This window comes from Nomia melanderi, chromosome 10 (genome assembly GCF_051020985.1).
Source record: "Nomia melanderi isolate GNS246 chromosome 10, iyNomMela1, whole genome shotgun sequence".
Taxonomy (NCBI): Eukaryota; Metazoa; Arthropoda; class Insecta; order Hymenoptera; family Halictidae; genus Nomia; species Nomia melanderi.
This window is the reverse complement of record NC_135008.1, coordinates 6,386,058-6,413,128: the sequence shown is the minus strand read 5'-3', so window position 1 is coordinate 6,413,128 and position 27,071 is coordinate 6,386,058. Positions and strand designations below refer to the sequence as shown.

The window sequence follows — 27,071 nt, the reverse complement described above, 5'->3', positions numbered from 1 at the left end:
TCTGAGAATGTCTGGCACTTACGAGTGTCTTTGAAAATCCTGGATCCACAGATGTCTTTGTAATCCCTTGAACCACCATTGTCCTGTAAAAACTTCCCAATCTGGGTATCATCAGGATCCCCTTGTTCACCGAAGAGCCAGACTTTCTCTGTCCAAGCCAGACCGGTTCACCTTCGTTTTCATTCGTACCAGTCTGACCCCGGAGACAATCCGTATTCGCTGAAACTGGTTTCGCATTACCTGTGTGATAGCCACGCGTACATAGACGTCACTGTTACGCGTCTGACGGACCCGAGACTGGTTTGTCTTGTTCTTAACGAGTCTCGCCCATTCTGCAGTCGACGTAACGAGTCTGGGTTTGGTATTTGCTCTCCATTCTCGGAGTTCAAGGCTGTGTACATTGAAACTGACACATTCAAGGTTGCCTCCGTAGCATGTCCTATCGTTCCTACGCATATTTTCGAGATAATCGCAGAGTACCCCGAATATCGTTGTAACACCCGTCCCCGCGTCCATGATCGTGCGTGTCGTATCGGTATCGATCTGCGACCAGTTTTGTCTGCGCTCTGTATTGAAATCAAGATATTAGAACTGATTATACAATGATGAACAAAAGAACTTCTCTAATTTACTCAGCGTACGTCGTGCATATCGAGGTTACAGGAATCATTTAATTATCAATCCGCACGGTGGCTGGTATTATTTCGCTTGTCAGGGGAATTATGGCCCGCGTTACCTATCCGTTCCACTCACGCACACGGGGTGCGTTCTACGTCAAGGAGTTCAGGGTTAAGTTTCGTAACGACTGTCAAAGATAGTTCTCTTTCTCCCTTCGAAATGAATAAGGGACCAAAACTCGTTGCATAATGAAACGGACAATAATGAGAACGATTTGTAAGCATCTCTCTGAAGTAACTTTCGTAATTTTTCGATAAAACGGTGGTATATTCAATGTAAATGTAAATTAACTTCTTCACCCTTTGCATTCGAAGGTTTCTCACTAGAAACATTCGACACGTTTGAAACTGATTAATGAGCAAACATACGTAAATTAAGAAACAGAACTGTTTTATTTTAATACACCCGATATTGATGGGTTTTAAGGAGCTCAATATTATATGTACGATTTTATTATTTACCGTGTCATATCAGGTGGCTGAGTCTGAGCTCTCGAGTGCAAAGTGTTAATCTTTGAACAGTTTTAATTTACTCGAAAGTCAGGCAAACCGATTTGCGTCGCAGGGAGAAACACGGCGTGCACTCTTGACCCGAAAGCGCCGTTTATATTCCAGTTTCCATAAAATATAAAGTATCCGACTGGGTGTAATTCCGGCGCAGTCTTGCGAAAAATAAACACCCATCGATCCGTGGCCGATCGGGGTATATTGGCCACGACAAATAACCGAATCGGTTCTACGTATAATTATCTGGATCCGCTAAAAATTCGCGCTCCCGGCCGAACGCCGATATTCCCGGCAAAGTGTTGACTGTTATTCAAAGCACACCTGAACCGCGAATCAACATGGAATCGCCCATTTTCAGCGTCGATTCGCAGAATATTTATACAACAGAATCTGCGACGTATTATGCTGTATTTTATTACCTTTTCGCATCGCCGTCTTCGCGATACACGCGAATTTGCAACATACAATGAATTATTTATCAGAATAAAATTGGACGAACGCGATACTGTCACTCGAGCTTAAATAAATCAGTTCCATTCGAGGCATAAATCATTGTCCATTCGTCGTTATTATAAATTACTCCATAAAGTTAACCAGACTCTATAAAAGTTTACATTTCGAATCGACTGTCTTTGCAGTGAACCGTGTCCCTTAACTTCAAACGTTCAGTTTGAATGCAACGATAAAAATTCTGAATTTCAAATTTAATAATCGTGAAAGCTCATTGCTCATCGCGGGTAGCAAACGTTTCGGACATCACGGATGTCTGCATGGGGAATACGAAAAATGGATTATCGTAGAACTCTGACGGAAATATAAATTGTTGCGTCGCGGTGACAAATTTCCAGGTAACGCGGTGTTGCATTAATTTCCCGGGCACTGTCACCAGCGGGGAAGTTCGTTTTCTGCAGTTTCAGGCCTACGTCATTACATTAGTCCCGTGGTTACCGGCAATTTGCAAACAATTACTTTCGCGCGGGGTCTAATCGAACGTAAATTTCATTAATCCCGAACAAACGTGGACGGAAACTCGGCGCAACGGGCGCGAACGGATCGAGCTTTGCTGCGGTTCCGTAAACAAGCGCAATTTCCGTAAAATTACATGTAGCGTATTATTACAACGGTAATAAGTTTTTCCGCTGCTCCCGTCGTACGCGCATCAATCAAACATCTTGTTATCGGGCCCGGCGAATGAAATTCAATCGCGAAACCGAGCATTTTTTGCGTTGTATTCAATATTTCACTACTTCCTGCGATCGCATCTGGGAAATTATCCGGCGAAATATTGAAAGTTTCGCGGGCATATTCAACCGTGGAAATTGCACGGAATTTCCTGTATACCGTGGATCCATGTGTAACGAGTTCGTTTGCGACTCGCCCGGTATTAATACTGTTTCGTAATTAATACCGCCGCGTTTTAGCATTCTAACGTCGAGCGTTCCGCGTATAAATTACGAGTACTTGAGCGCTATTTTTAAAATCCCTCCCAACCAGAAACGCATCTCGTACCCTCCGCGATCATTCTCTGCGCCTTCCCGACATTATACGTAATTTACGAAGCCTGAATTACTCAACGACGAACCGCTGCAGATACGATCAATGCTTGAAACAAACAGTAATTACTTCGTCTCTCAAATAACATCCCCAAGAAGGCAACAAACACTTCACTTTTCCAGATTAACGCCAGATTCACGGCGCGCGTCGATTCAGTGCATATTGATTTTTACAAATATTACTTGGTAAATGTCTACGTCGATTTTGATCGACGCATTCATACGAATATACATCGTAATTTTCTATTTTTAATCCCTAACTCTCAAAATCTAAATAAACAACGTTTTCAGGAACGATAGAATGAACTATAAAGTGAATGTCCATAAACCTAGCGTTAAAGTATCAATCGTTGCAACAGTATCGCCCTGTTTGCTACGTTTTACCGCACCGCAGAGCTTAAAGGGTCGAAGGGGCAGCATTCTGCGGTCGCCGTGGCGCAGCATGGAAAAAGGGGTGGCAAAAACAGAGAACACCGGCGAGGTACGACGTGGTCTCGAGGGGTTGCGTCTACGATTTATAGAATTCCCGGTCGCGACCAGGAATGCTACGTCGTTCGGTTGCGACGCGTGGCGGATCGACAGCGAACAGCAATTTCGACGCGATAAATAAATCTCACGGGCCGTCAGCGGCGACGGAGGTCGACTATTTTATCCCGCGCCGAGAGGAATCGCAACAGCCGTGCATCGTAACGAAGATTGATTCCACCGATGGCCGGAGACTTTGATGAATCGGCAGTCGTTCATCCGTTCGGTGTTCCATTTAAGTTTTCCGCTCATTGCGCCCCTGCGTGACCCTCCCGCTTCCTTCCTCCTCGGATATTTCGCTGGTAAGGGTTGACGAGCGGGGATCGGGAGGCACGAAGAAGCTCGCGCGAGACGGTGCCGCCGCTGAGCGGAATTTTCTCGGTCGAGAGGGCTATTAAGATGATTGATCGAACGGACGCAGTGTCACGCACTTTCCCCGCTAACGGCGACGAGTAAATTTGCAAAGTAATTCTCATTTAGCGAAACGGAGACGTGGGTCGGCCGCGCCGCTACCTTTCAACCCTTTACAGTTCACTGGTACACGTGCTGCATCGGCAAACGAAGATTCAAGTCGTGCTGATTATGTAGAAAGACCGAAATAGTTTGACCACGTTTTCATGGTTCTAAATATATTAACCGGTTTACTACAATATGTTCGACGAGTATAGTGACGTTGAAATCTAAAATAATACTGAATAATTTCGTTTTAGTTTTTTTTATCTGAATATATATTAACTGCATTTGTCTTGCAACGTTTATGCTTGAACTGGTTAAAATGAAGTTTAGAACTTGATTTCGCGATAATTGCCGATGCGAGATCTATAGTAGAAAGATTCATTTATTAGACGAGGTGCAGAGTCTCGCGTTTTAATTTGTATCACTGTGAACATGGAACTATTTTTAGACAATTTAAATTCACCGATACTACCTCAGTGGTTGGCGACACAACAACACAAAAGGAATATTAATTATATGTACATCCGGATCCGTTTATTCTAGAACCCGATAATTTCGAACATGATGGCATTTCAGAATCTCTGCTGTATGAAAAGTCGACACGTGGAAGCGGCGCGATGTCACGAAACGCGAGACGCGCGATTAAATTTGAAAGGTTGCCCGATTCACGAGCGGCGCGCGTGCACGCAATTAAAAGTATTGATTTAATGATTAGCGGGTTGAATTGACTCGGGTCGGCTCGCGACGAAACTTTCAGCCCCCTGTCCCGAACTCAGCCCTCTCCTTCCGCGCGAAATGGAGCGTTTGGCGATATGCACGGGCCATCGTGCGGCTTTTTAATCCCCGGAATGCGGCTCGATCTTGCTTAAGCTATTTCTGGAACAAAGGGACGCTCCCTCCGCCAGTCCCTTTTTCGTCGGGCCGACGAACCAAGTTCTAATTAAAATTAAACGAGCACTGGTCTTCGCTCGCAGGTTTCCTCGTTGCTGGAACGGCTCAGCACGTCCATGGATTCGTGGCTTCCCGAACACCTTATCATGTTCGCTTAGCTTGCCTCTATAGCTCTTTTTTTAGACTACACACATGGCTAGCAATATTTCCGCGCGTCCCATTACATTCTTTCCCATAAATAGATCAATTACGTACCAGTTGTGCATACCTAGTCAGAAGACCAATCAAGTTGAAGCAAAAATTCAAACTTGTCTTGGTTTCAGACTAAGACCTGAAACGAATAATCCAGGACCAACACCGTTTAGAACAATAGGAAATGAACGTCTCGAATAGATTAATAAAATATTGAAACTGTGGAGACCATTATCGAGACAATAGTACTCCGAGTGCAATATTTATAAGCCAAACCAATAATACCCAGTTCCCCGGGTAGGGACAACAGGTTGAACTTCTCTCTGGAACTTTAAATGTACATAGACCTCTACCTCCGGTGTCTAATAATAACACACTCGGAATCGCAGACCGTATTCTCGTGCGGAAAGAGGGCAGAAGTACCAGAAGAATTGTCGACCCTAATGAAAACGCTTTTCCCCGAGCGCTGAGCTGGACCTATTTTCCCTTCCTCGCAAATCGTTCTCTTTGGCGACTGCGATCGAGTCACGTTTCGGGTGACTCATGTAGGCCAATATAAACCGTGCCGGCCGAGTAATATCGGACGGGAAAAAGCTCTCTGTAAGAGGTACAGAAACGACGACGTGGAAGAGGCCATGACGAGGGTCTGTCGACCAGCCTTGACCCTCCAGATAGCGCCTCGGTCTCTCTACTCGACCGCGTTTCCCACTGAAATCGTCACGATTTTAGAGCACGCCGCTCGCCTCGCTCCTCCACCTTATTGCAGAACCGCCGCCCATTGCTCGACGAGTTTGCTTAACCCTTTCCGACCCTGTGGTTTCACTCGGAAACCCATCTTTTCATTGTCCTTTCTCGTGCAGCCCACTGCTGTCGGCTTGGTACCGTAAGCGCAGACCGGTTGACATTGTCTTCGCAGTACTTACTATGGTAATCAATATTTTATTGTTGCTAGGTAATGTCTACAATCTGTAGGATATTACTTATATAGGATTTTAACAGATGTAATTAACAAGTTATAACTTAATTGCCTAGTTTTGAACCTAGTAACTACAGAATAAACTGTACGATACATGTCTATAAATCTACTGTTAAAGTCTAATTATCGATAAAATTGCGTGTTCAATTTCAAATTCTAAATTCATGGGCCTCAAAGGATCAAACGTCGCTGATCGTTTGTCGTTTCGATCGCGTCGCTGTAGACAATAGACCAACGGATAACCGACGAACCCTTGAAATTCGTTTGTAACCGTTTCCCCGAATAGCGAGCGCGAGGTTCGCACGCGAACCATCGATTTTCGGGGCTGTTCGCGATCGGTTTTTCATGCTCTTCTTTTTTCTAATTCTCCTTCCTACCTTTTTGTTTTTCACGCGCCCCGCATTTGAACGGCATGTGCTCGATGCCGTTCAGCCGTTTTTATTTTCGCTGGACACGGGACATCGGCGTGTTGTGTAAAACGAACTTTCCCGTCGGAGCCGACTGTTCCATCGGGTTTTGTAAATAGTCGACAGCGGGGCGGGAGGGAGCGTCGGCTTCGTGACAACCGGGTTTTTCGGAGTCGATAAATAACGCACGGAAAATGGTGCTCCCGCTTTTTCCCCTCGTTTCCGTGGGTAACGCGGAAGTCGATCTCCGCTACGTGGCGTTATTTCCAAATCGAATCAATTACGAGAGAACGTCGACCGATTCGCGCTGCGTTTCGAGCGATATTATGCTTTTTTCAGACATTGCACCGACCGCAAATAGAGCAGTCTCATTTTTTCTTCTTTTACTCCGCTGTTTTTTCTTTTTGCGTAGGACGGTTAATCCGATTTTGCGCAGACCGCGAATTCTTCGTTGGCGACAGTTAATGGGATCTCTCTATCCTCTGTGCAGATTTCTTTTCCACCTGTATCCCCAACGAAAGTGTACCAGGTGTTCTGATAGCTTTTTAATGAATTTTTAGCAGCCGCACTCCGGTTGTTCGACTATTTCCTCGCGTATCTCTCTTTCAACGCGTTACGCCGCTCGTTACCTCGTTATAAAACGATTCGACGGTGTTAGAGGATCAAATACACTTTCGAAAGAGCGCATTGGAGGTTGTGCTCGCGCTGTTTTACGTAAAAGTGTATCAGTCGTTGGGAACGAACATTGCACGCTTCCTCGATCGATTCGGATGGTTACGGTCGAGATTGTTTGAATATTTTTTGGAATATTACGTGTCCCCGTGCAGCGCTCGATGCACACGGTATTTCGCATACGGGATTCTGTGTCGCGTAACTTGCCCGGTTCCTACACGGGTACACGATTATTCAATTTCCAGCGTTCCAGCATCCAATTTTATCGCGCTGCTACCAACACGGCAACTCCGGCCCCTTGAATTATGAATCGGTACGATGAATTTAGAGGCAGAAATGACGGGCGAGGAGCACGCGATACAAACGGGGTCCAAATTTATCCGTTAGCGAGAACACTTGTATCATTTACCAAGTCTGTTAGTCGCGAAGTGCAATTGTTTATTCAGAGTACACGGGTAACGTGGAAGCGGTTCTTTCTGAGCGTATGCAGGAATGTCGGAAAAGTTCTTTGTCTCGTTGGTGGGAACCTTAATTTGAAATGGAACTTACAGCCGTCCTCGACTGACACGAAAGCTACGGTTGTAACGTTTCCGGATTAAACAAACGGAAAACGTGTTCAACATCTATTAACTCTTTGAGAACGGGTGTCGCTAGTACTGCAGCATCAAGTTTTCACATCTAGAGTCGAAAGTTACAGTGAGAAAAATGGATTATTTAAACAGAAAAGGATGGATACGTAGCTTTTCTCTTCTCTAGTATCTAACACTATGCCGTTCGCATATGCACTCAGGATTCTTGTATTTGGCACCAATAGGTACATCCTTTCGTCTCCTGTAAAATTGAAAAATTAAAAACACAGTTTACTAATACAATCGTACTGCAGCCTGTCGCTAATTGTTGCCTTGTACAGAGCACAAGCGACAGCGTTTGTGCTATAGCTTTGCACGTGACACCAACGCGGTGTCGTCGACATTTGTTCGAAAATTCTCGCGTAGTACCAATGTGATATCACTGGACGGTATGTTAAGAGTTTAACGAATAATTTGGTATCCTACTATAGTGTTACTATAGTATAAATAATGAAAGGGTGGATCTTGAGTAATCGAGAGCTAGGAATAAATGTATGTATTTAATAAAACAAAGCTAAAGCTATGGTCAAAATATAAAATATGGAAACAACACGGACAACACGTAAAAGGTACAACTCAATGCCACGGAGGCCAACACACGACTTTGCTCCCGCAACTCTCTCACAGGCATTCTCTCCCAAAAATCATTCGCTCCCCCACAAGTATTCTTCTCACTCGCACTCATCACAAACACTCGAATACACCCCTGGAAAATTGTGCAGGCCACTTTCCCTCGACCGTTTTACAACCTGCCCTTCACTCACACATTCCTACATTCACTCTTCTTGAAAATACTTTAACCTACGCTAAGAATTCTAGATACTACACTACGGAAGATGTTTTAACGCTAATTACTGGGGGAGCAAAGCCATCGAGTAAACCTATCGATAGACAAAGCTCTCTCGAGAAGACTCCTCTGTCACGATTGATTCTCCGGCAGAGCCCCGTCGCTAACAAGGGACCATGTTTACGCATTTCCAGAAACACGGACCCCGGATGAAGTGTGCCGCCTGTCGAGTGGTTGCCCACGCGGTGTGCGCGGTGGGGCTGAACTTCCCCTGCAAATCGAGTTTCCGTGACGTGGGCGTTCGGCAGTACCGCGAGCAGACGAACACGCAGCACCACTGGGTCCATCGTCGTTCCCAGAAAGGGAAATGCTCGAACTGCGGCAAGTCGTTCCAGTCGAAGTTGAGCTTCTCCTCGAAGGAGATTGTCGCGGTGAGCTGCAGCTGGTGCAAGATCGCCTACCACAACAAGGAGGGTTGCTTCAGCGCGCAGAAGGTCGGCGAGAACTGCGAGCTGGGTGGCCACTCGTCCATCATCGTTCCGCCATCTTGGATCGTGAAGCTGCCTAGGAAGGGCAGCTTCAAGAGCAGCCTGAGGAAGTCTCCGCGCAGGAAGAAATCCGGCGAGAGCCGGAAGAAGTCCAAGGAGAAGGACAAGGATAAGGAGCAGGATAAGGATCAGGGGAGGTTGTGGGTGGTGAAACCGATACCGACGCCGTCCGTGAAACCGGTCCTGGTCTTCATTAACCCAAAATCCGGCGGGAACCAGGGCGCTAAGCTGTTGCAAAAGTTCCAGTGGCTCCTGAACCCTCGGCAGGTCTTTGATCTGACGCAGGGCGGGCCCAGGATGGGGTGAGTTCAACTAGAATATACGTTCCTAAATATCAATTCAAACGCGAAACGGAATTTCGACGGATTTCACGGTGTCTCTCGTTTCGGAGAGATCCTCCTGTTGCGATTCGGTTAGATGATTAACACGTTGAATGCCGTGGGGGTCATCGGTGACCGAGAACCAAATCGAGTTACTATAATTCACTCAATTAAAGGATGATTAGTCCAAAACTGTTCCATATTAGAAATAATATAACCTATAGCGATGACGTTTAGGAAAATAACCGCGCGACAATGATAACGCAATTCAATCAAGTACTTTGATATTATATGAAATTCGGATATGAAACTCGGATTTAGTAGGATGAATACTCCGCCGTGCGAGTAGGATACGAATGTCGAAAAACCTGTGGAGTAATAATCGACAGTTTCTCAAACGAATGTCGTGCTATATTCTTTTCCTTTCGGCCGAGTGGACGCAGCGATAATAAAAGAGTACGCGAAGGAATTCCGAGCGACGCTTTTAAATTTAGCGGTTCGAGTTTCAGCCGAGAATTAGGTTAATTGAATGGAAATTGAGTTGAAAATGAATTGGCTGAATGGATTAGGCGAATGGCGGGGCCGGGATATTGGAAAATATGATAAATGAACAAGAGGTTTAATTAAAGTTCCACGGGCTGGCTCGTGGCCAGGAAGTAGGTGAATAAGGGTGAACGCTTGTCGCTATGGGCATTATCGGAACTTTCTCGAGAAGTTCATTCGGGAGTTCAGGTCGGTTGCATTTATGACCGCGTAGACAACCATTCACGAATGTTATCCCGTCGACGTACGACTAATGGAAGTCGCCTTACAGCCTTGAATCCTAACTAGTCTAAACCCTACCTATCATCATTACTCATTCGTTACGTGGCAATTCTCCAAAATCGAGAATGATCCTTCTAGGTACTTATTTCTCCTACTTATTATTATCATCATCTTCCATTTATCATTGCCTACCGATCGCGTGACAATCCTCCGAAAGGAAGAACGATTTCGTTCTCTCATCCTCATTTTTACGTACTAAAGAAAATAATCATCCACGATAATTTTTCAATGCTCCAGGCTCGAGTTGTTCAAAAAAGTTCCTAATCTACGAGTTCTCGCGTGCGGTGGTGACGGCACGGTTGGTTGGGTGCTGTCCGTCCTGGATCAGATCGGTTGTTCTCCGCCGCCGGCGGTCGGAGTCCTGCCTCTCGGCACCGGGAACGATCTGGCTCGAGCATTAGGATGGGGCGGTGGCTACACGGACGAGCCGATCGGCAAAATCCTAACGAACATCGGTGAGAGCGACACGACCCTGTTGGACAGATGGCAGTTGGTGGTCGAACGGAATCCGGACGCCCAGGGCGACGACGACAACGGCAAGGGCAAGGAGAACCTGCCTCTGAACGTGGTTAATAATTACTACTCGCTCGGCGTGGATGCTCACATCGCCCTCGAGTTTCACGAGGCCCGAGGTTAGTGTCAATCGCCGGATGCACGCATTACCCTTTATTCTCTTGATAGTTCCTGGTGCGCTCGCGAGCTCCTTCGAATGAACCGTAAATAATGCATACACGTCGAGATGGTGTTCAACACTAGAACTATGGGTCAGAATCATTCTTGATTTCCTCTTCTATTATTACTGGAAACGTATAAATGCTTCTCTAAAAAATCGTTAAAGAAGCTGATTCAGTAATACCTACACTGAAATATAAGCCAATTGAAATCTTAATGAATAGAGAATTACGCGTTTTATGAAGAAATTGGGAAAAGACAATTTAAGTGCTTGGTAGTTCTAGTATTAAAGAGTAACTCGATTTCTGTCGACGAAGGGTTTGCTGCTCGGAAGGAATGCGGGTCTGATTGGTCAGAACTCGCATGCATTTTCGGCAGTAATCGATTCGCAGATAGAATTGCGCGGGTAATTAATCAATACCATAAACAAAACGCACAGCGAAGGACCCCTGTTGACCCTGTGCCAACTCCCCCGGCATGGATAGAATTTCGTACGGTATTTTACACGGGGAACAGAGAAAATATCATTCTTCCGGTAGACGTGGAGGAGAAATTGATCAGTAAAGTGTACGTTTGCGTGAAAGTCCCCACTCCGCAATAATGGAATATTCAACGTTTTCATTACCTCGTGTACGGGTGACACGGTTCTTGAAATTAAAAATTCAATTTCACGGAAAGATGAAAAATAAGGAAGTTCCAGGTGGAAAGTGAAAGGGAGCGGCGCTGCGATGAACCTTTGAATTAATTACCGGATGAAATTTTCGCTGGCGTGCCAGTGAGTCGCATCCGCGCGCTGTCAGACGTCTTCTACGAGGAAATGGGAATTTGAATAATTACAGAGGCACACCCGGAGAGGTTTAATTCACGGATACGGAACAAGATGTATTACGGTCAAATGGGTGGCAAGGATCTCGTTCTGCGTAAATGGAAGGACCTTTCGGAGTACGTGACGCTGGACTGCGACGGGCAAGACATGACGCCAAAATTGAAGGAGCATAGGGTGCACGCCATTGTGTTCCTGAATATTGCCTCGTACGGCGGCGGGACGCATCCTTGGGGAGCGGCTAGCGGAACCAAGGAGCCGTCCACGGAGGATGGCATGATCGAGGTGGTCGGCTTGACGACCTATCAGCTTCCGCTTCTTCAGGCTGGCGGCCACGGCACCTGTATCGCTCAATGCAGCACGGCCAAGCTTGTTACTACCAAGACCATTCCAATGCAGGTCAGTGACTATTCCCCTTATTTGGTATTCTGTTCCGTAATAGCCTTGGAATACTTGTCACGGGATAGGAACAGTGAAGTAATTGAGATATTTTCTTCTGAAACGAGTTCAGGTTCGTATAATGACTAAACGCGACCATGTGGAAAAGCTAGTTAAATACTTCCAACCCCTTGACCTACTACTTCTCTCGTGATTGCGCTTGTTAGAATTATTTTATCGTTGGTAATATATTATGGAAAATAATAAGTTCCGTTCTTGCTTTATATCTGCGTTTATACTATATCAACAGTTGATAGAGAAAAATTGATATTCAATGGGAACAGAAAAGAATCGAGCGGCATTTATAATTGTTAAGTTTGATTCGAGAAATTCGAGGCTGACGGGAGATTGCGAGGCTAGAGATTGATTAATGCGAGAAGTCGAAAAACTGGAGATGATCCTTCGCGACGTTCCACCGAGTTACACGCCGCGACATTCGCGTATTAACAGTTATTTGTCAGGGCGAATCCATTAAGAATGAAAGATTACGACAATCGTTCCAGGTCGACGGCGAAGCCTGTCGCCTGCTGCCATCAATCATAACCATGAAGCTGTTGAATAAAGCCACGATGTTGGCGAAACGAAGGACTGCCGGCAGGCCGCAGCAGGACGTCAAGCTGGAAAGATTGAAATTACCTGTGATGAAGATCAAGATGTCGGACTACGAGAGGTACCACCACGACAAGGAAATGCTGAAGAAGTCGGCTGCGACGTGGATCGAGGACCCGCTGGATCTAGATGCCACCACTGATCTGGAATCCTTAAGGAAGATCCTGGCGAAGGATCATAACATGGACACTTGTTGCTTCCTCGACTGTGAGTACTGCTAGAACACTTTTATCCGGGATTCTCGCATCACTGGTTTGTCGACTTTATGAATTTATACCGACTACGAATGGGATCCAGAAACATAAATCAAATATTCCAACGAAATTTTAAATAAATCTCGGGCACCATCGATCCGGAGTTCAATCCCTGTAGCCTTCGATTTTATTTCACCGCCTGTCATATTATATTTTAGTGTTATGTTATTATCGTATTTTATATCACATCAATTATTATATACATTTGTGCATTAAGTATTAATATATATTATATTATTATTAGATTTCTTATATTTACGTGTGAAAATTCGTTGTAAGGAGAACAAGCATTACTCTCGAAATAATCAGATGATAGATGGTGACCGTTAGAAAAATGTTTTCCCGGCTGGAACCAGGAATCTTTTTGCAGCGTGCACCGCGGAGCGATTCTTCAGGATCGACCGGGCTCAAGAGCAGCTGCATTACGTCACCGACGTGGCTGTGGAAGCGGTGTACGTCCTCGAGGAGAATGCAACCAATCAATCATCGGGTGAACCCGAATCGAAGGTCTCCGCGAGCCAAGAGCCCGAAACAGCTCGTCCCTCGCCCAGGTACTTTCCACCTCGTACACGAAACTTCGTTTCTCGTTTAACCCACACGTAGTTTCATCGTAGTCGCCCTTAGTATTACACTTTGACCCAGTATTTAAATATGCGTTTCGTGCTCGTGTACAACCTACCATAATTTATCAACCATCTGATGTTTCGCCAGATTAGGATCAAAAGGATTACTTCGCTGCTAATAACGGTACAGTTAGAAGAGAAATTGTACATTCATCGCGGGAGTAAACGTACTGCGAAGGATAAATATTCATAAACAGTATTTCCGTACAATTCCCGCGTACCGAATAATTTCCATTTGTATTACATCGAATATAAATGCCATTTGAATTCAATGCAAATCCGTATTTATTCAATTCAACCAGACACCGGTCGATCAAGCTTCAGTAATGGAATACATTCGATCAGCTAAAAACTGTAATGTCATCCGAGTATCAGATAATTTCGCGTGTAGTTGATATAAATATTACTAACTAGACCTAGTACTCCCTTCACTTCACACATTCATCTGTGTCTCCATGATAACGTAATGGTAATGGAATCGTATCATTAGATTAATAGAAAGAACGTGTAATATAGCGAAGAACGACCAAACACAAACGCAGCCATGACAGAAGAGCCGCCCATTGAAAAACAAAAAGTGCTCGATGAACCGATGCCGCAGCCGTCTCCGGCGCCGGAGAGCGAGCCGCCTAAAAAGCCGGATGTAACGAAGCCGCAGCCCGAAGTTCAACATTCCGAAAAAGAATCTCAGGGATCGATGAGCACGACAGCTCCCAAAGAACCGAAAAACACGAAGAAAGAGGAAAAACCAACTGGTGACACCGTGAGGCAAAGCAGTTCCTCGAAATCGATCTCTGCGACGGCTGTAGCTCAGTCGCAACACCAGGCACCACTCACTTTCATTAGGTACCAATGCTTTTCTATCCCTCCACGGGTGCCTTTAAGTTGACTTAATCAGCCCAGATCGCGTCACCTAGATGCACATTAAATTTTATAAACATTACATGGTAAATGTTTACGTCGATTTTGATTGATGTAATTACAGAAATATGTATTCTAATTTTCTACTTCTAAACCTCTAGTTTCTAAGATCTAAATAAACGAACAACATTTTTTCTAGGAACAATAGAATACACTATATACTAAATGTCTATAAACCCAGTTAAATATCCTCGTGATCTATCCAACGAGGCGAGGTAGCAAACCTAAACGCAAATGCGTGATGCTAAATTAGGACCTAAAAGGTTTACATGATAGAATACATAGTTCTCTCAGTCGCAGTCGCTGCGCTTAGCTCTTGAATGCTTTGATTATGTCTACCTCGTTTCCTTGGACAGACTACGAGTCTGCTGTTTGGACAATGATATGAGAACACACGGAATTCCCATGTTGCAGTCCACGAGATAGGCTATTCGGTCTAAGTTCCGAGGTCCACAGCTTCAGCACAGGATTGCTCGAGAAGACCAGCGACGGTATACTCAAAGCAGCGAAAATTGGTGATTTCACGGCTCTGAAGGAACACCACGAGAAAGGGTACTCTCTACTATCCATTGACTCCTCTGGACAGACTGCTCTTCATTTGGCTGCGAGATATGGCCACAAGGATATTATTAGGTATCTGATTGCTTGCGCACCGGCGAGCATTTTGAACATGGTTGACAACGACAAGTAAGCATTACGATACTAAATATTCTGTTACCTAATGTAACGACTGAGTACACTTTCAAGCATCATTTTCATTCAGACACCGTCATGAATATAACATACTTTGATGATAGAAACGAAGTTTCATATTTCAATAAAAAATTTCTTCAAAAAGTCCTCTTACACGTAGACACGTTCGTTACGCTCGGGCTTCATATTTTAAAGCTTATCTGCGAGGAAGTATGATGTGGATCAAAGGGCGCACTATTCCCGGCACGTAAACAAGAATCAAATAAAAAAAAGATTCCTTCTTTGTATTTTCTAATTCCAGAGGTCAGACCGCTCTGCACAAAGCGGCTCAATATAAGCGTCGTTCCATTTGCTGCATGTTAGTGGCGGGCGGCGCTACTTTAACCGTCAAGGATCGACACAGCAACACGCCCCGTGATCTTGCTCTGCAAGCAGAGGACCGTGACCTCGCAGCATATTTATACAGTAAGTGTTTTAGTCTTTTTCTCTTTGCCGGTGATATTAAAGAAAAAATGCTAACTCGGTTCAGTATGGCGAACTTTGCGCGCGAGGTCATCTTGCAATGAAGCATCGAGCACACAGCATCCTGGTGCTTCAGCTGTACCTCTATATTTTCACAACGCGGCGTCGTCAGACTGTTAACATTTTCAAATTCATTCGCGAAAGTGGAATAAAAATATGAAATTCTCCTTGTTACTTGCGCTGTGTAATGAAAGAAAAACTTGACTGGATCCTTTTCATTTCTTCACCGCGAATTTCATAAAGATAATGCAACGCGCCTTTCAGGCCGACATAAACGAAGATTCTAGTTTATTCTGGTTCACATGCGAGGCTGGAATTGATTGTTTTGTTTTACCTTTTTTTTCTCCTTCAGCGATAAATGTACAAGTGGCCGAGTGAATATATTAATGGGCAGACGAGTAAAAAGTAATTGGCCCATAAATAAGGGTCGCGGCACTTAATGGGCGTGAATATACAGTACCGTTGAATAATATTGGCGCGGTCAATTCCCACTGGTTAGTACATAAATCAAAATCTAAGAGGAATACAATTTATTATTTGATTATTATTGATCTCCCATGTCCGTTCAGCTGCAAGCGTTAATTTCGACTATATAAAAGCTGAAGCATCCATTCACAGTTTTTCCATTGAAAGAGGCATTGTTTGTGGAACAAGCGATCGAACATTTTCAACCGGCAGAGTACATTCGCTAGTGGAGTAATATCCAATGAAATCAGTCCTTTTTTAAATCAATTACGCGATATAACAATTGACATTCCTATTACAGTATGACATAATAATCATGCAACAATAATAATTTGTTCATTAGTTTCATAACCAATTGACGCGTCGATCGCCTCTTGGACTATAAAAAAATTACGTTTTCTTCAAGCTAATAAATACCATAAAAATTGCAAAGCACGGTTTACAAACGTTTAATAAACGCATCAACGCCTACGGTGGCCCACGCGCGAATAGAAAATCACTTAATGCGGGACTCGACGCGTTCACTCTTCACTGAAATATTGAAAAGGAGAATCGTTGAAAGTGTTGAAGTTTCCGCTGCTAAAATCTCATCGTAAACGTCGATATGTTGAATCGGAACGAAAAATCGCGTCACGGGTATGCGTTTTAATCGGCGCCGCTTCCGCTATTGTTACCCCTCCGTCGGATCGTTAAATCGACGTTGTTCGGTGATATAGGTCAAGAGCAGTTCCAGCTGACAACGGAAGAAATGGAGAACGCCCTCTGACCTACGGCCGTAATTGGCAGGGCCTGAGCGAACCCTGGATAAACTCTGTGCCACCGACGGGATCCGTGGGAGAATTCCTAGATCGTCGCTCGCCGTCGATCAGCCGCGCGTGTATATGCATTGTAAGTCGCAGCCAGCGTGATCGATTGTCGGTCCGGTGTAACGTTAAACCGGGTTGTTTACCTGGCTGCTCATTCAGAAACTTTGTCCTGTCGAGCTGTTCGCAACGTACCTTCTCCATCGAGCTACCAACAAATCCATGTATAAACCACAGGACAATTTCTCCGGTACAGGTGCGTACAATTAACGATCTTCGAATCTCGAGCCGCACGGCCGCGTGTACATACTTTCCGAAATTGAACGAACCTCGAAGGAACCCGCACCAATCGCGAAATACCGATTGTCATGCGGAGACTTGTCTTCTCGAGGGCGAAGCGAAACGGCACGCGGCTTCGTTTCGATCCTCGAAGGATCTCGCAAGAAGAAGAGGAAGAAGAAAACGATGGACCGGAAGAGAGGAAGAGAACACACAAGAGAATTTTGCTCATTCGCGATCTCGATCGTGTCGTATTACCGCGAGCTGAGGACGGAGGCGATCCTGAAGATGCGTGACTATTTGACAGTCGAACTATCGCGAGTTGCATTTGAGAGTATGTCTCGCGAATGGATATTGCACCGAGAGTGACGGTGATTTTAACACTTTAACACTCTGTCCGTACATGTGACAGAAATAGTTTCTATATCCTAATGAATATTAATAAAACGAAACTTTCAATACCTCTTGATCCCGTCGCCTGATGTACGCGAAATTTCGATGACCTATGTACATAAATGCAAGATTTTGCATTACAATAGATGTATTTTTATTACTTTTGTCTATACTCGATATTTTCTCGTGGCACCAACGTGGTGCCATGAAATATGCCTCCGGACGGCATAGCGTTAACGATACTCCCGATAGGCGCTCTCAGCGCAGTATCCACTCGTGAAAAATTCACTCGAGAGCAGCTCGCAATGGTTCCACTCTCGAACGCGTAGCTTGACCGAATTAGTGAGACATTAGGATTAGGTCAGAGATCAGGTAGTCGGGTTTCAGTCGTTGAAGATTAACGTTCACGTATTTGTTTGTATAAGCTTTATTTTATATTTTTCTACGTTCCATTTCTAGGTGACTAGCGATAGAGAAAGTGAGAGAGTGTGTGAGAGAGAGTGGCTTCGTCGATTTTACTTAATAACCGATTTATACAATTTGATTTCGCGCGTTGACGATACGAGTTCGTTTCCGCGCGAGACGAGGATTCGTTCCGCGGTATTCAGGGAGTTGGAAAGAATTTGATCTTTTATTCCAATTATCATCGTTAGTATTATTATCGAATCTCCGTCAATCAGGATCACGGAACGGATAATTTCGCGTGTAGCGTTCGTTCTGCAATGGGAATCGATCGTTGTAGTAAGGTTCGGATTAGTGCAACGAGACGAGGGATCGCTGAGGAGCACTAAAACGGGGATTCATTCATCTTGGCGGCTGTTCGAAGGCAATTGGTTCCACGGATAATAAAACGACGCTAATCCGGAGAGAACGTCGTTCCACTAATCCGTGCGTTATGGTATTCCCGAATTTTCATTCGGATAACAGTTAAAGTGGCTCCAAGAGCTGTTCGAAGCGAACACTTGATTCATCGGCGATAGAGCGGCATAATCGATCTATTCGAATAATTATTCGTTGAACTTCTATCCGATTCTGCTGACATCCGAGTATGTAATTTCTATTACGCCTCCGCGCCCCCGATGATGTTTCCAAATGAATTTCAACCGCTTGTTCTAGAATAACATCTCGTCGCGTCGGATACATATCTTTTTCTATAAGTGTAGCGTCGCATATACATATATTATACATATACATATATTTTCTACGTGCGTTAATACTAATATATTTATTACCTGATAAGGATGTTTCTTTACGATACCGTTTTTTCCTGTCCGCGAGGATACGTCAAGCTTCTCGACACAGCTTGGAAACTGTACACTGACGCATATATGTGCGTATACAGGGTGTTCCATAAGAGAAGGAACGACCGGGGAACGCATAATTTAACGGAGAAACATACACGAGGAGTGTAGAGAAATTTTTTAATTGATTCTTAAATGGAAGAACTATTTAGCGAATATTACTGCATGAACAGGCTTCATGTTTAAAAGGTACTTGTTATTCTTGTGAAACGAACGCTCTCGTTACCTGCGTCTTATCGAAATAAATTATCTAAGAAAACGGAAATGGTTATCGTATTGTAAATAAATATATCATACTCCACGTTTTCGCTTCCTCTTTGAATGTAGGATTACATTAATGTTCCTTCGGTTGCGCGGTCTTCTTCGAACTCCCTGTATACATTAACCGACGAGGAGAAATCACCGAATAATAGAGACAAATCCCGAAAGTAACGAAGTCTTTGGAGCTCAGCGTACTCATGGAACTCGTTCGATTCGGGAATCAACGGGACCAGCGCGGGGCGGTGATCGATCGCGCCAATCCTTGCGATCATTTTCAATTTAAACGACACGAGGAACGATCAGCGATTCGCTCGTTGCACGTAGCCTCAGCTCAAGCGGAATTGTGCCAAAACGGGATCTCTAAGGTTCGATGGTTAAGTTCCGGGAAATGATCGTTTCGATCCGACTCCCAAGAATATTTATGATATTTTCTGAAACTCTTGTGATCTGAATCATTCCTATATTCTGTTTAATCTTATACATCTCTACAGACGTTCTTTCTGTTAATATACATTTGTCTTTTAGGAATAAGGAGAAATATCCGGCGAATAAGCTACGGGTGTAATTTAATCCTGGAATCTTCTATTTTATAAAAACAAAAGCTGTGTTGTTGATATTGTAGATTAAGATTTTAGATTGTAGTGGGAGAAGAAATTAGTCGTTCCTCCTTGGAGTTGAAAACTGAATGATTATGAGAAAGTAAATTTATCGAAATCTGCTTCTTAACAGGTCCTCGTTTTAACTCAACGCTCGCGAACAGCTTTCACCAGAGAACTACATTTCACGTAAGCCATTGTTCCCGGTCGTTTCCGCAAATCTTTGAACCCTCTTTGAACAGAGAAACGGTACACGATGCTGTTTGGAAGGGAATCCGATCTGCTCGCAACTCGAGCCGAACAGAGTCAAGATATACAGGGGAACGTTTTCAAATTCGAGACACCAACATCCGGAATCTAATTGTCGAACCGTACGCTCCGCGCTGATCCGACGGCTTCGTATTTCATTTCCGAGGCGGCGGACTCAAGATACCCAAGCAGCCATGTTCATCTCGTAGCCACGTCAGCTCATTTAACCGTTAATCAATTGAGATCGATGAGGACGAGATAAACGAGCGCGGAGTTCGAGTGAAAGAGCGCGAAGAACACAATGGGAGAGAGAGAGACAGAAAAAAAAGAGAGCACGAAAGAGAGAGAGACTGCGTGTGCGAGAGAAAGACAGTGTGTTAGATTGATAGAGACACCGTGATCGGGAACAGGACAAAAGGAGGAAAATAGGGAAAGGGGAGAGGCGAAAGAAAATACGGAAGGGTACTTAGAAAGAGAGTTATCTTACTCGGCACCAAAATAAAAAAGGGGATCAACGTACGAACACCAATTAGCTCTTAATCGACGGTCTATCGTCACTATTATTATATTGTTAACGCTAGACTATTCTAATTTTACTCTCGGATTATTATATTGTATAAAAGTATCGCATAGTATCCTTCCTGAGCATTCGTCCTGCGGACACGAAAACTATTCTGATACGACGAGGTAAGTTCCTCCTCGCTAGACACGCGCCCAGGCGATTTAATCGATCACCCGATTCGATTCTTAATTAGGTGCGTACTTTAAATAAGAAGTTACATTATAGAGTTCCTTCCTTTTGAAAATATTTTATATAATCGGAAGCTGTTCTCTGCGATTGTCCTTCTCGACGAGAAATCAGAGGGTGCGCGATGGTGGTTGACGAAAGTGTGATACGTTTGTGTTTCATAGAATTACTGATAGGACCAACTGTTTCTTTCTGCTTGACATTTGATTAACCTTCCATCCTGCAGTGACGTCTCTGAGACGTATACTTTCAATGGCGATATTCATGAAGAATATAAAGAATGTATTTAAAATATAATATTTCCTACTCACGAAATACACTTCTTTTCATTATGATTTTTCACATTTTCTTTCCGCTATTGGTACATCAGCTTGTTACAAAATGTGAGGCAACCAAGTTGGCTCACTAGTATTCAAAAAGTGTAATTAATGTATATCGTATAGAGAGAATATAACAATTTCACATATATTTAAAGAATTAAAGGAAAATTCCGAGCAATCGAATCGAGTGAATCGAAATGTTTCGAACGTATTGGCGCGTCTCACTTCCCCGTGTGTCTCTTCATCCTCTGTAATTATTGATATACTTTTAAGGATCGTTAGAGAGGTTTAGCGGCGAATAACTAAGCGCATATAATATTGTAACGTATAAAATAGTTATATCTGTAGAGTACCGGTAATCAGCTAACGATACCGGAAAGGACGAAGAAGAAGAGGAGGAAGAAGAAGAAGGAAGATGATGAAGACAGACAAAGAAGAAGAGAAGAAGAAACGATTTAGAAATGCCTTCGAGTGTAAGATACGTTGTTCTGATTATTTTTTATATGTAGATCTATTAATCGTAATGCCTTCGTAATTCTCCTGGAAGTTTGCGGCGTTCATTCTACGAACAATCCCCCATTGTATTTAACAGCCCTATTTAATGAAAACGCCCGTTGGGAGTGAATTGCTTCGCGCAATGAACATCGCGACGGTCTTACAATTAGTGACAGAAGAATAAAGAAGCAGGAGCGTTCAAGACTCGGGACGCGTCAGTTTCGAATTCTACACTCTCGGCGCGACAAAAGGGAAGTGCGACACTTGGAAATTCTACTTTCAACCCCTAATCGATCAAGCCGTTCACTTGTCTCCGTTGGTTGTTACTTTCAAGGTATTTAAGGTATTCGTGCAATCCCTTTTTACATGCTTAATGAAATGTTAGTGTTTCACGGTTTAAAATACACATATTTTATATCAATCGATAATGATAACATGATTGTTGTCATTGCAAGTTTACGATTCTTCGAGGGTCCAAACTTTATTCCTCTTCGAAAGATCAAAACGAACAAAACGTGAAATTGTCTCGATGTAATTGCAGATCTATGGAAGCATTAAATTTACGATTTCCTTATGAATGAAGAAAGGTGCGGTTTTTCCAAGTGTTCCGCCGTTTCCGCGCCAAGTTGTATCATTCGCGGAAGTCAGTCTTATCCGCTTCACCGACGCGCAGTTTTTCGGTTCGCTTTGGTTCGGCTCCAAGAAACAGCCAACTTTTCCTCGAGTTTCGTGTAATGGTCTCCGGATAACTTTAGAAAGACTCCTGGACCCTCGAGTTCACGATTATACGCGGTTTTCATCGTTCTTCGACGCGATTAAAGCTAAGTTAGCGCCCGTTACGATCCGATCGGTGCTCGGAGATTTCAACGCGTGGATTTCACGCATTTCCGAGTCGTCGTCGTCGTCGTCGTCGTCGTCTCTTCGTTAATCTCGTCGCTAGTGTTGTTTCACGAAACGTTTATTCGCTAGTCGTTCGACAGACTGTTAGGTCTGCGAAAATTTACACATTCCTTGACTAAACGAACTGTCGATGTTAAGTCTCTTTCGGTTTAGGATAGACGAATACTCTGTTAAAAAAGGATGTATTTTAAATTATTCTGTGATCGTTACGTTTCTATTTATCCCGGCAAGGTTTCACGGTTACGATGAAAACGGGAAGTTCAGATTTCTCCGCGAGTCGTGCACGATTCACCTGCGTTGGAAATTCTAAGTCAATCGTGCATCCCTCTCATCGGTGCATGACCTGTTGTGAGCATTGACGGTCGACGTGCTCTCGGACACTTCATTGACACTCGCCGACAGCGTCGATGGTGAATTTTCACGAGCGTGTGTATGATAAGTGTATTTTTACTAAAAAGCTACATTCGTCGGGGATCTACGCAGACGCGTCGTGGATCGTCGGCGCGCGAGAATGACTCTCGAATCTTTTCTATTCTTCCACACCCTATCGGACCACCCAGTTTTGCGAAAGGATCAGGACGCGACCAAATGGAGACTCCCTTTTGAAACTTCTAGAGTTAATCTTAGCTTCTAACCTTCGTCGAGATTCAATAATGAACGCGACCCCTGTTCTCCCTTTTCATACCAACTATCTTTTTTTAGGTGCATCGATCGGCGAACGATCTCTTTCGTGGCTTCGCGACGCAGTCTCTCTTGTATGTTCGAGCGTTGAGAGTAATTCAGATCACTGATACCTTCTCTATATTGATAAATTAATGAATTTATTCAGAAGCTTTGTGTTCTTCCATTTTTACTGTCTTCTTGAAATTAAATATTAACCAAGGAATCCTGGAATTGAATGTTCGGAGACAGTTCCTCGAAGACACTGTGTCGCGAAGATCGAACATCCTCGATTCCTGTTACAACCAGTGATATCCTCCTCGTTGTCTTTAAACAACGGTGTAATATACGAGCACTACTGTATATACGTGAACGCCAGACATATAAAATATTATTAGATTTATCGAGTTTTTCGATTACGCGAATAAGAAACGGAGAATAGAAGGAGAGACCTAATGCCTTCAGCGGTTCGCGACTCTATATCGAATTAAGGGAGAAGTGGATGATGAACCAAGGAGGTGAACAAGTTCCCGCAGGACTCGAAGGTTTCCTTCGGGCTGAACTGGTCGCCGTAGATTACAGACTACCAGTCGGCGTATTTTCGTTTCTGTTATGATGAAAAATAAAAGAATTTCCTCTTCGTCGTCGATTAGAACCGTGTGCCTATCACTCGGTTTTAGTGTTAATCGTTAGGGGATCATTGTGATCGAGTTTAGGGAGGAGCAACGAGTCATGTTAAGGAGTAACGATGCGGAAAGTTCGAAACGTCTCGACTGAGCATTGAATCCGACGATAATAAACAGCTGTATGCTAATTTGAGCGCTAATTCAACTGGCGAGATCATTTTCTTCGTTGGGTACCTTCGATCTGTTGCGTTCGTCATCTCCAGAAGCTAGCTTTTGGAATCTCCTGTGAATATTTGAACCCTTGTCGCGATTCAACTATAATCGTAAGGCGACTATAACGTATTTTACTAAAAACGTAACTGTAAAATTCAAAGTGAAAAATTGTAAATTACAACTCTGAAATTCGATGATTCGAAGGCAACTGAAGATGACGCTTCTCGTGCATTGAATTTGGTCTTGCCAGTTAAAACTTGACTATCGGATCGTCGAGCTCGTGGAAGCTTTGCTGGCTTCAAATACGAATTACTGTAAAGTCAAATATGTCAAATGTGCTTTCATTATACAGCGGGACTCGATATTCGAGATAGAATCATATAAACTCCCATTGTGACTATTAATGACAGCTTGCAAACAGAATTAGCTAAAATTTTATTTAAAACTTATTTTCGTGCCTTTACATTCCCCTGGCAATTCCATATGACTTTCCATATTACGTTCGTCCAACTTTTCTAAGCGTGTTAGAACGAGTCCATGTCGCGGGAATGCTGTGCAACACAAGAGTCGGCTGTATCTTCACCGATCGATAGCAAAAAAGGCAAAGCTTCGCGCGAGCTTGGTCAGCGAACATCCTAAGCGGAGAGTATTGGGTATGCGCGAAAGTTCTTGTCAATTTACGTAAATGATTTTTGGTATCCCTGGATCAAGTTAAATTATTATTTCAAAGAAACATTGAACCGTTTAATGAAATGGTAAAGAAACAAATCGGTAACAATAGAAATTATGCGATTGTTTAATATGAAATATACTAAAAATCTGATTCCAATTTATTCCTTTCGATGGCAAGATTACTTCACGTGTCCAATACTTTTGCTCGAGACGAATGAATGGCTCCGGCGGATAAATCGTGAATGCAAATAAACTGACGAAAGAGAGAAAGAGAGAGAGAGTAGTAGTAGAAATGGGAGCGAACAGTGTGTCAGAGTGTGTGAAAGTGAAAGAATCGCGCGTAGTAATCCCGAGGGAGGAAAAGAAACACAGTATTGCCTTTCTGGGGGACGCGGCCGCGGCCCGTGAGTTTCATCTTAAGTTCTAGAGCAATAAATCGGCGACAATCACGGCGTTCCGGGCCGGGTCCGCGTCGCCGACCGTTTTCTCGTCTGTCCGGCCGCCCGCGAGCGCGTTTTCCGTTCCTTTCCTCCTCCGCTAGTCGACAAAGGAATGCAACGGCGACGATCGATCCGTGTTTCGCGCGCTCCACATCGTTTCCGGTCCGGCGTCAACGACAACGGCCCCCGGCCCCGCGAAATCCGCGCGTTTCCACGCTCTCGCCACTTCAGTCGCCACCGTTTCGAGAATTCTGCAATGTGGAAATAATTTCTGGCCCCTCATCGTCACGCAAATGTTCCTACGAACTAATTCGTGGTTGCATTTGTTGCGCTCGAGATGAATTTAACAGAACACAATTAAACGTGTTTGTAGAAACTCTAAAAGAGCATCTATTACGATTTCGATTAGCTTATGAGTTAGTTCTATTTGAACGATCTTATCAACAGTTATAAATAGAAGATATCAGGAATGGGTCGTTTTGATGCATTTGGCAGTTACAGTGTCGGAGAATTAAATACAGAAACTTTAGCTACTGTGATAATGGTAGACCAAATGATTCGAAATTTTCTCTTGAAGTTCCTTCACCGCGACCGGTATAATTCAGAGAGCTAAACGTTCCAATCAGATATTCTGTGGCGCGGGGCACAAAGGAAATTGGGTTACCGAGTGTCAATTGGTTCGATTGGAGCGGGTCTTAAATCGCGTTAAACGGGTGAAATGTTTAATTGATTTGTCGGGCGATTTCGTTCAGCCAGTTGACTGCACGCCGCTAATTTAGACTGCGAGTGGTCTGTTTTGACTGCGGCCAACCGGGGAACAAAAGGGGCCGCTGTTGTCGATCGCGCCGCGTATCGCGAACACTCAGTCGACCCAAATACACCGATTTTCCCCTCGGTAACGAGCCGAGGCTCTGTTCCATTCGTATTTCTTGTCCGCGGAAAGTTGGCTCCACTCTGTTCTGTCTTTGCCAAACACAGCCGCTTCAACGGAGATTAAACATCGTTTGACCATCCGGAAGCGTTGTTCGATCGATTTGTGTATGAAACACCCATTGGCCAAATCGGTCGATTCCACTTTTCGAGTTTAACGCGGTCGATCGACTTTCAACATTTTCTAATTAAAATAAGTGTTTTCATTCTTGAATTTAGTACTACGAAATAACAGGACTTTCTTTGGCCATGCAAAAATCGCGATAATAATGATAATGTATGCTATTACAACCTTTTTCTTTTGTTTCCTGGAGTTAACCGATTTGGCTAATGAGTGGCTCGTATAACAGTCGTATAGGTTTCCCGAAAAGTATCGCTCACCAGTATTCTTAGATTTGTTGGATACTTTCGCTTCCATTTCATAGAATAAAGGATTTTTGTCGTACCGTCGAAGTGAGTGGTGTTTTCGTTGATGATTTCGTTCGGAGATCGATCAATTCCGTAGGGCGCTAGTATTTGGCCAGAGACAGAGACTCGAACCAACGTCGTTACAGGAACGATCGTGTATATAACCGCAATGACTTCTCCGATCACTTCTCGCTATTTTCTGAGTATATGTAACTTGTACGAGTAACTTCTGATTAGAAGGATGTATCAAGCGGTTACTTTATAAGTAATAAAAAGATTTCTGATTCTCGAGTCGATGGTCTTTCTCTTGAGGTAAACGCATCTTTTCTTCACCTGTCCTGATCTCCTCGCCTAGGAACCGTAGACCTGTCCTACTCACGTGATCCTCGTTGCAACCAAATAAAACAACAAACTCCAATCGTAATTAGGTGTAATGGAATCGCGAGGCGAATACATTTTCGGGAATCATACTCGGCGAACGGTGGAATTGCAGTATCGTCGTTAGGTCCTCCAGATTGAAACGCGCGAAGCATAAATCGCGTGTCCTTTCTTCTCCTTTCCAGCTGTTGTTCAAAATTTCCTTCCACTCGGCACAATGAAGCCTCGAATAATTCATGGTTACCAGACGGAAGGAAAGCTTTGAATAATCACAATGGAGCCGATCTAGAAGTTCCCCGACACGAGGCTCTCGCGTAATTGCGTGGGGCAAGAATATCAGGAACTACGTTTATCAAGACAAAGTGGTCAGAAGAAAAGGATTGCGAGTTCGAGGCTCGAAGGGAATCATTATCC

The 27,071-nt window shown here is 43.9% G+C and overlaps 1 protein-coding gene across 4 annotated transcripts in view; it reads left to right on the top strand.

Annotated features, from left to right (window-relative positions):
- Positions 1 to 26,570, top strand: part of rdgA (retinal degeneration A) — a 47,895-nt gene extending 21,325 nt beyond the window's left edge. Inside the window, exons 3-12 of one of the 4 annotated variants that reach the window (XR_012999607.1) lie at positions 8,467 to 9,122; positions 10,203 to 10,597; positions 11,477 to 11,859; positions 12,402 to 12,714; positions 13,132 to 13,312; positions 13,901 to 14,230; positions 14,720 to 14,992; positions 15,300 to 15,463; positions 16,702 to 16,873; positions 17,045 to 26,570. Coding sequence is in view for 2 of the 4 variants with exons in the window: in XM_031983045.2 (XP_031838905.1) it covers positions 8,467 to 9,122; positions 10,203 to 10,597; positions 11,477 to 11,859; positions 12,402 to 12,714; positions 13,132 to 13,312; positions 13,901 to 14,230; positions 14,720 to 14,992; positions 15,300 to 15,463; positions 16,702 to 16,751 (2,745 nt within the window). In the remaining 2 variants the exon portion in view is untranslated. Of the gene's footprint in view, positions 1 to 8,466; positions 9,123 to 10,202; positions 10,598 to 11,476; positions 11,860 to 12,401; positions 12,715 to 13,131; positions 13,313 to 13,874; positions 14,231 to 14,719; positions 14,993 to 15,299; positions 15,464 to 16,701 lie in introns of those variants that run through there. The other 3 variants (XR_004235550.2, XM_031983045.2, XM_031983046.2) reach the window with 3 other exon arrangements.
- Positions 26,571 to 27,071: the final 501 nt, after the last annotated feature.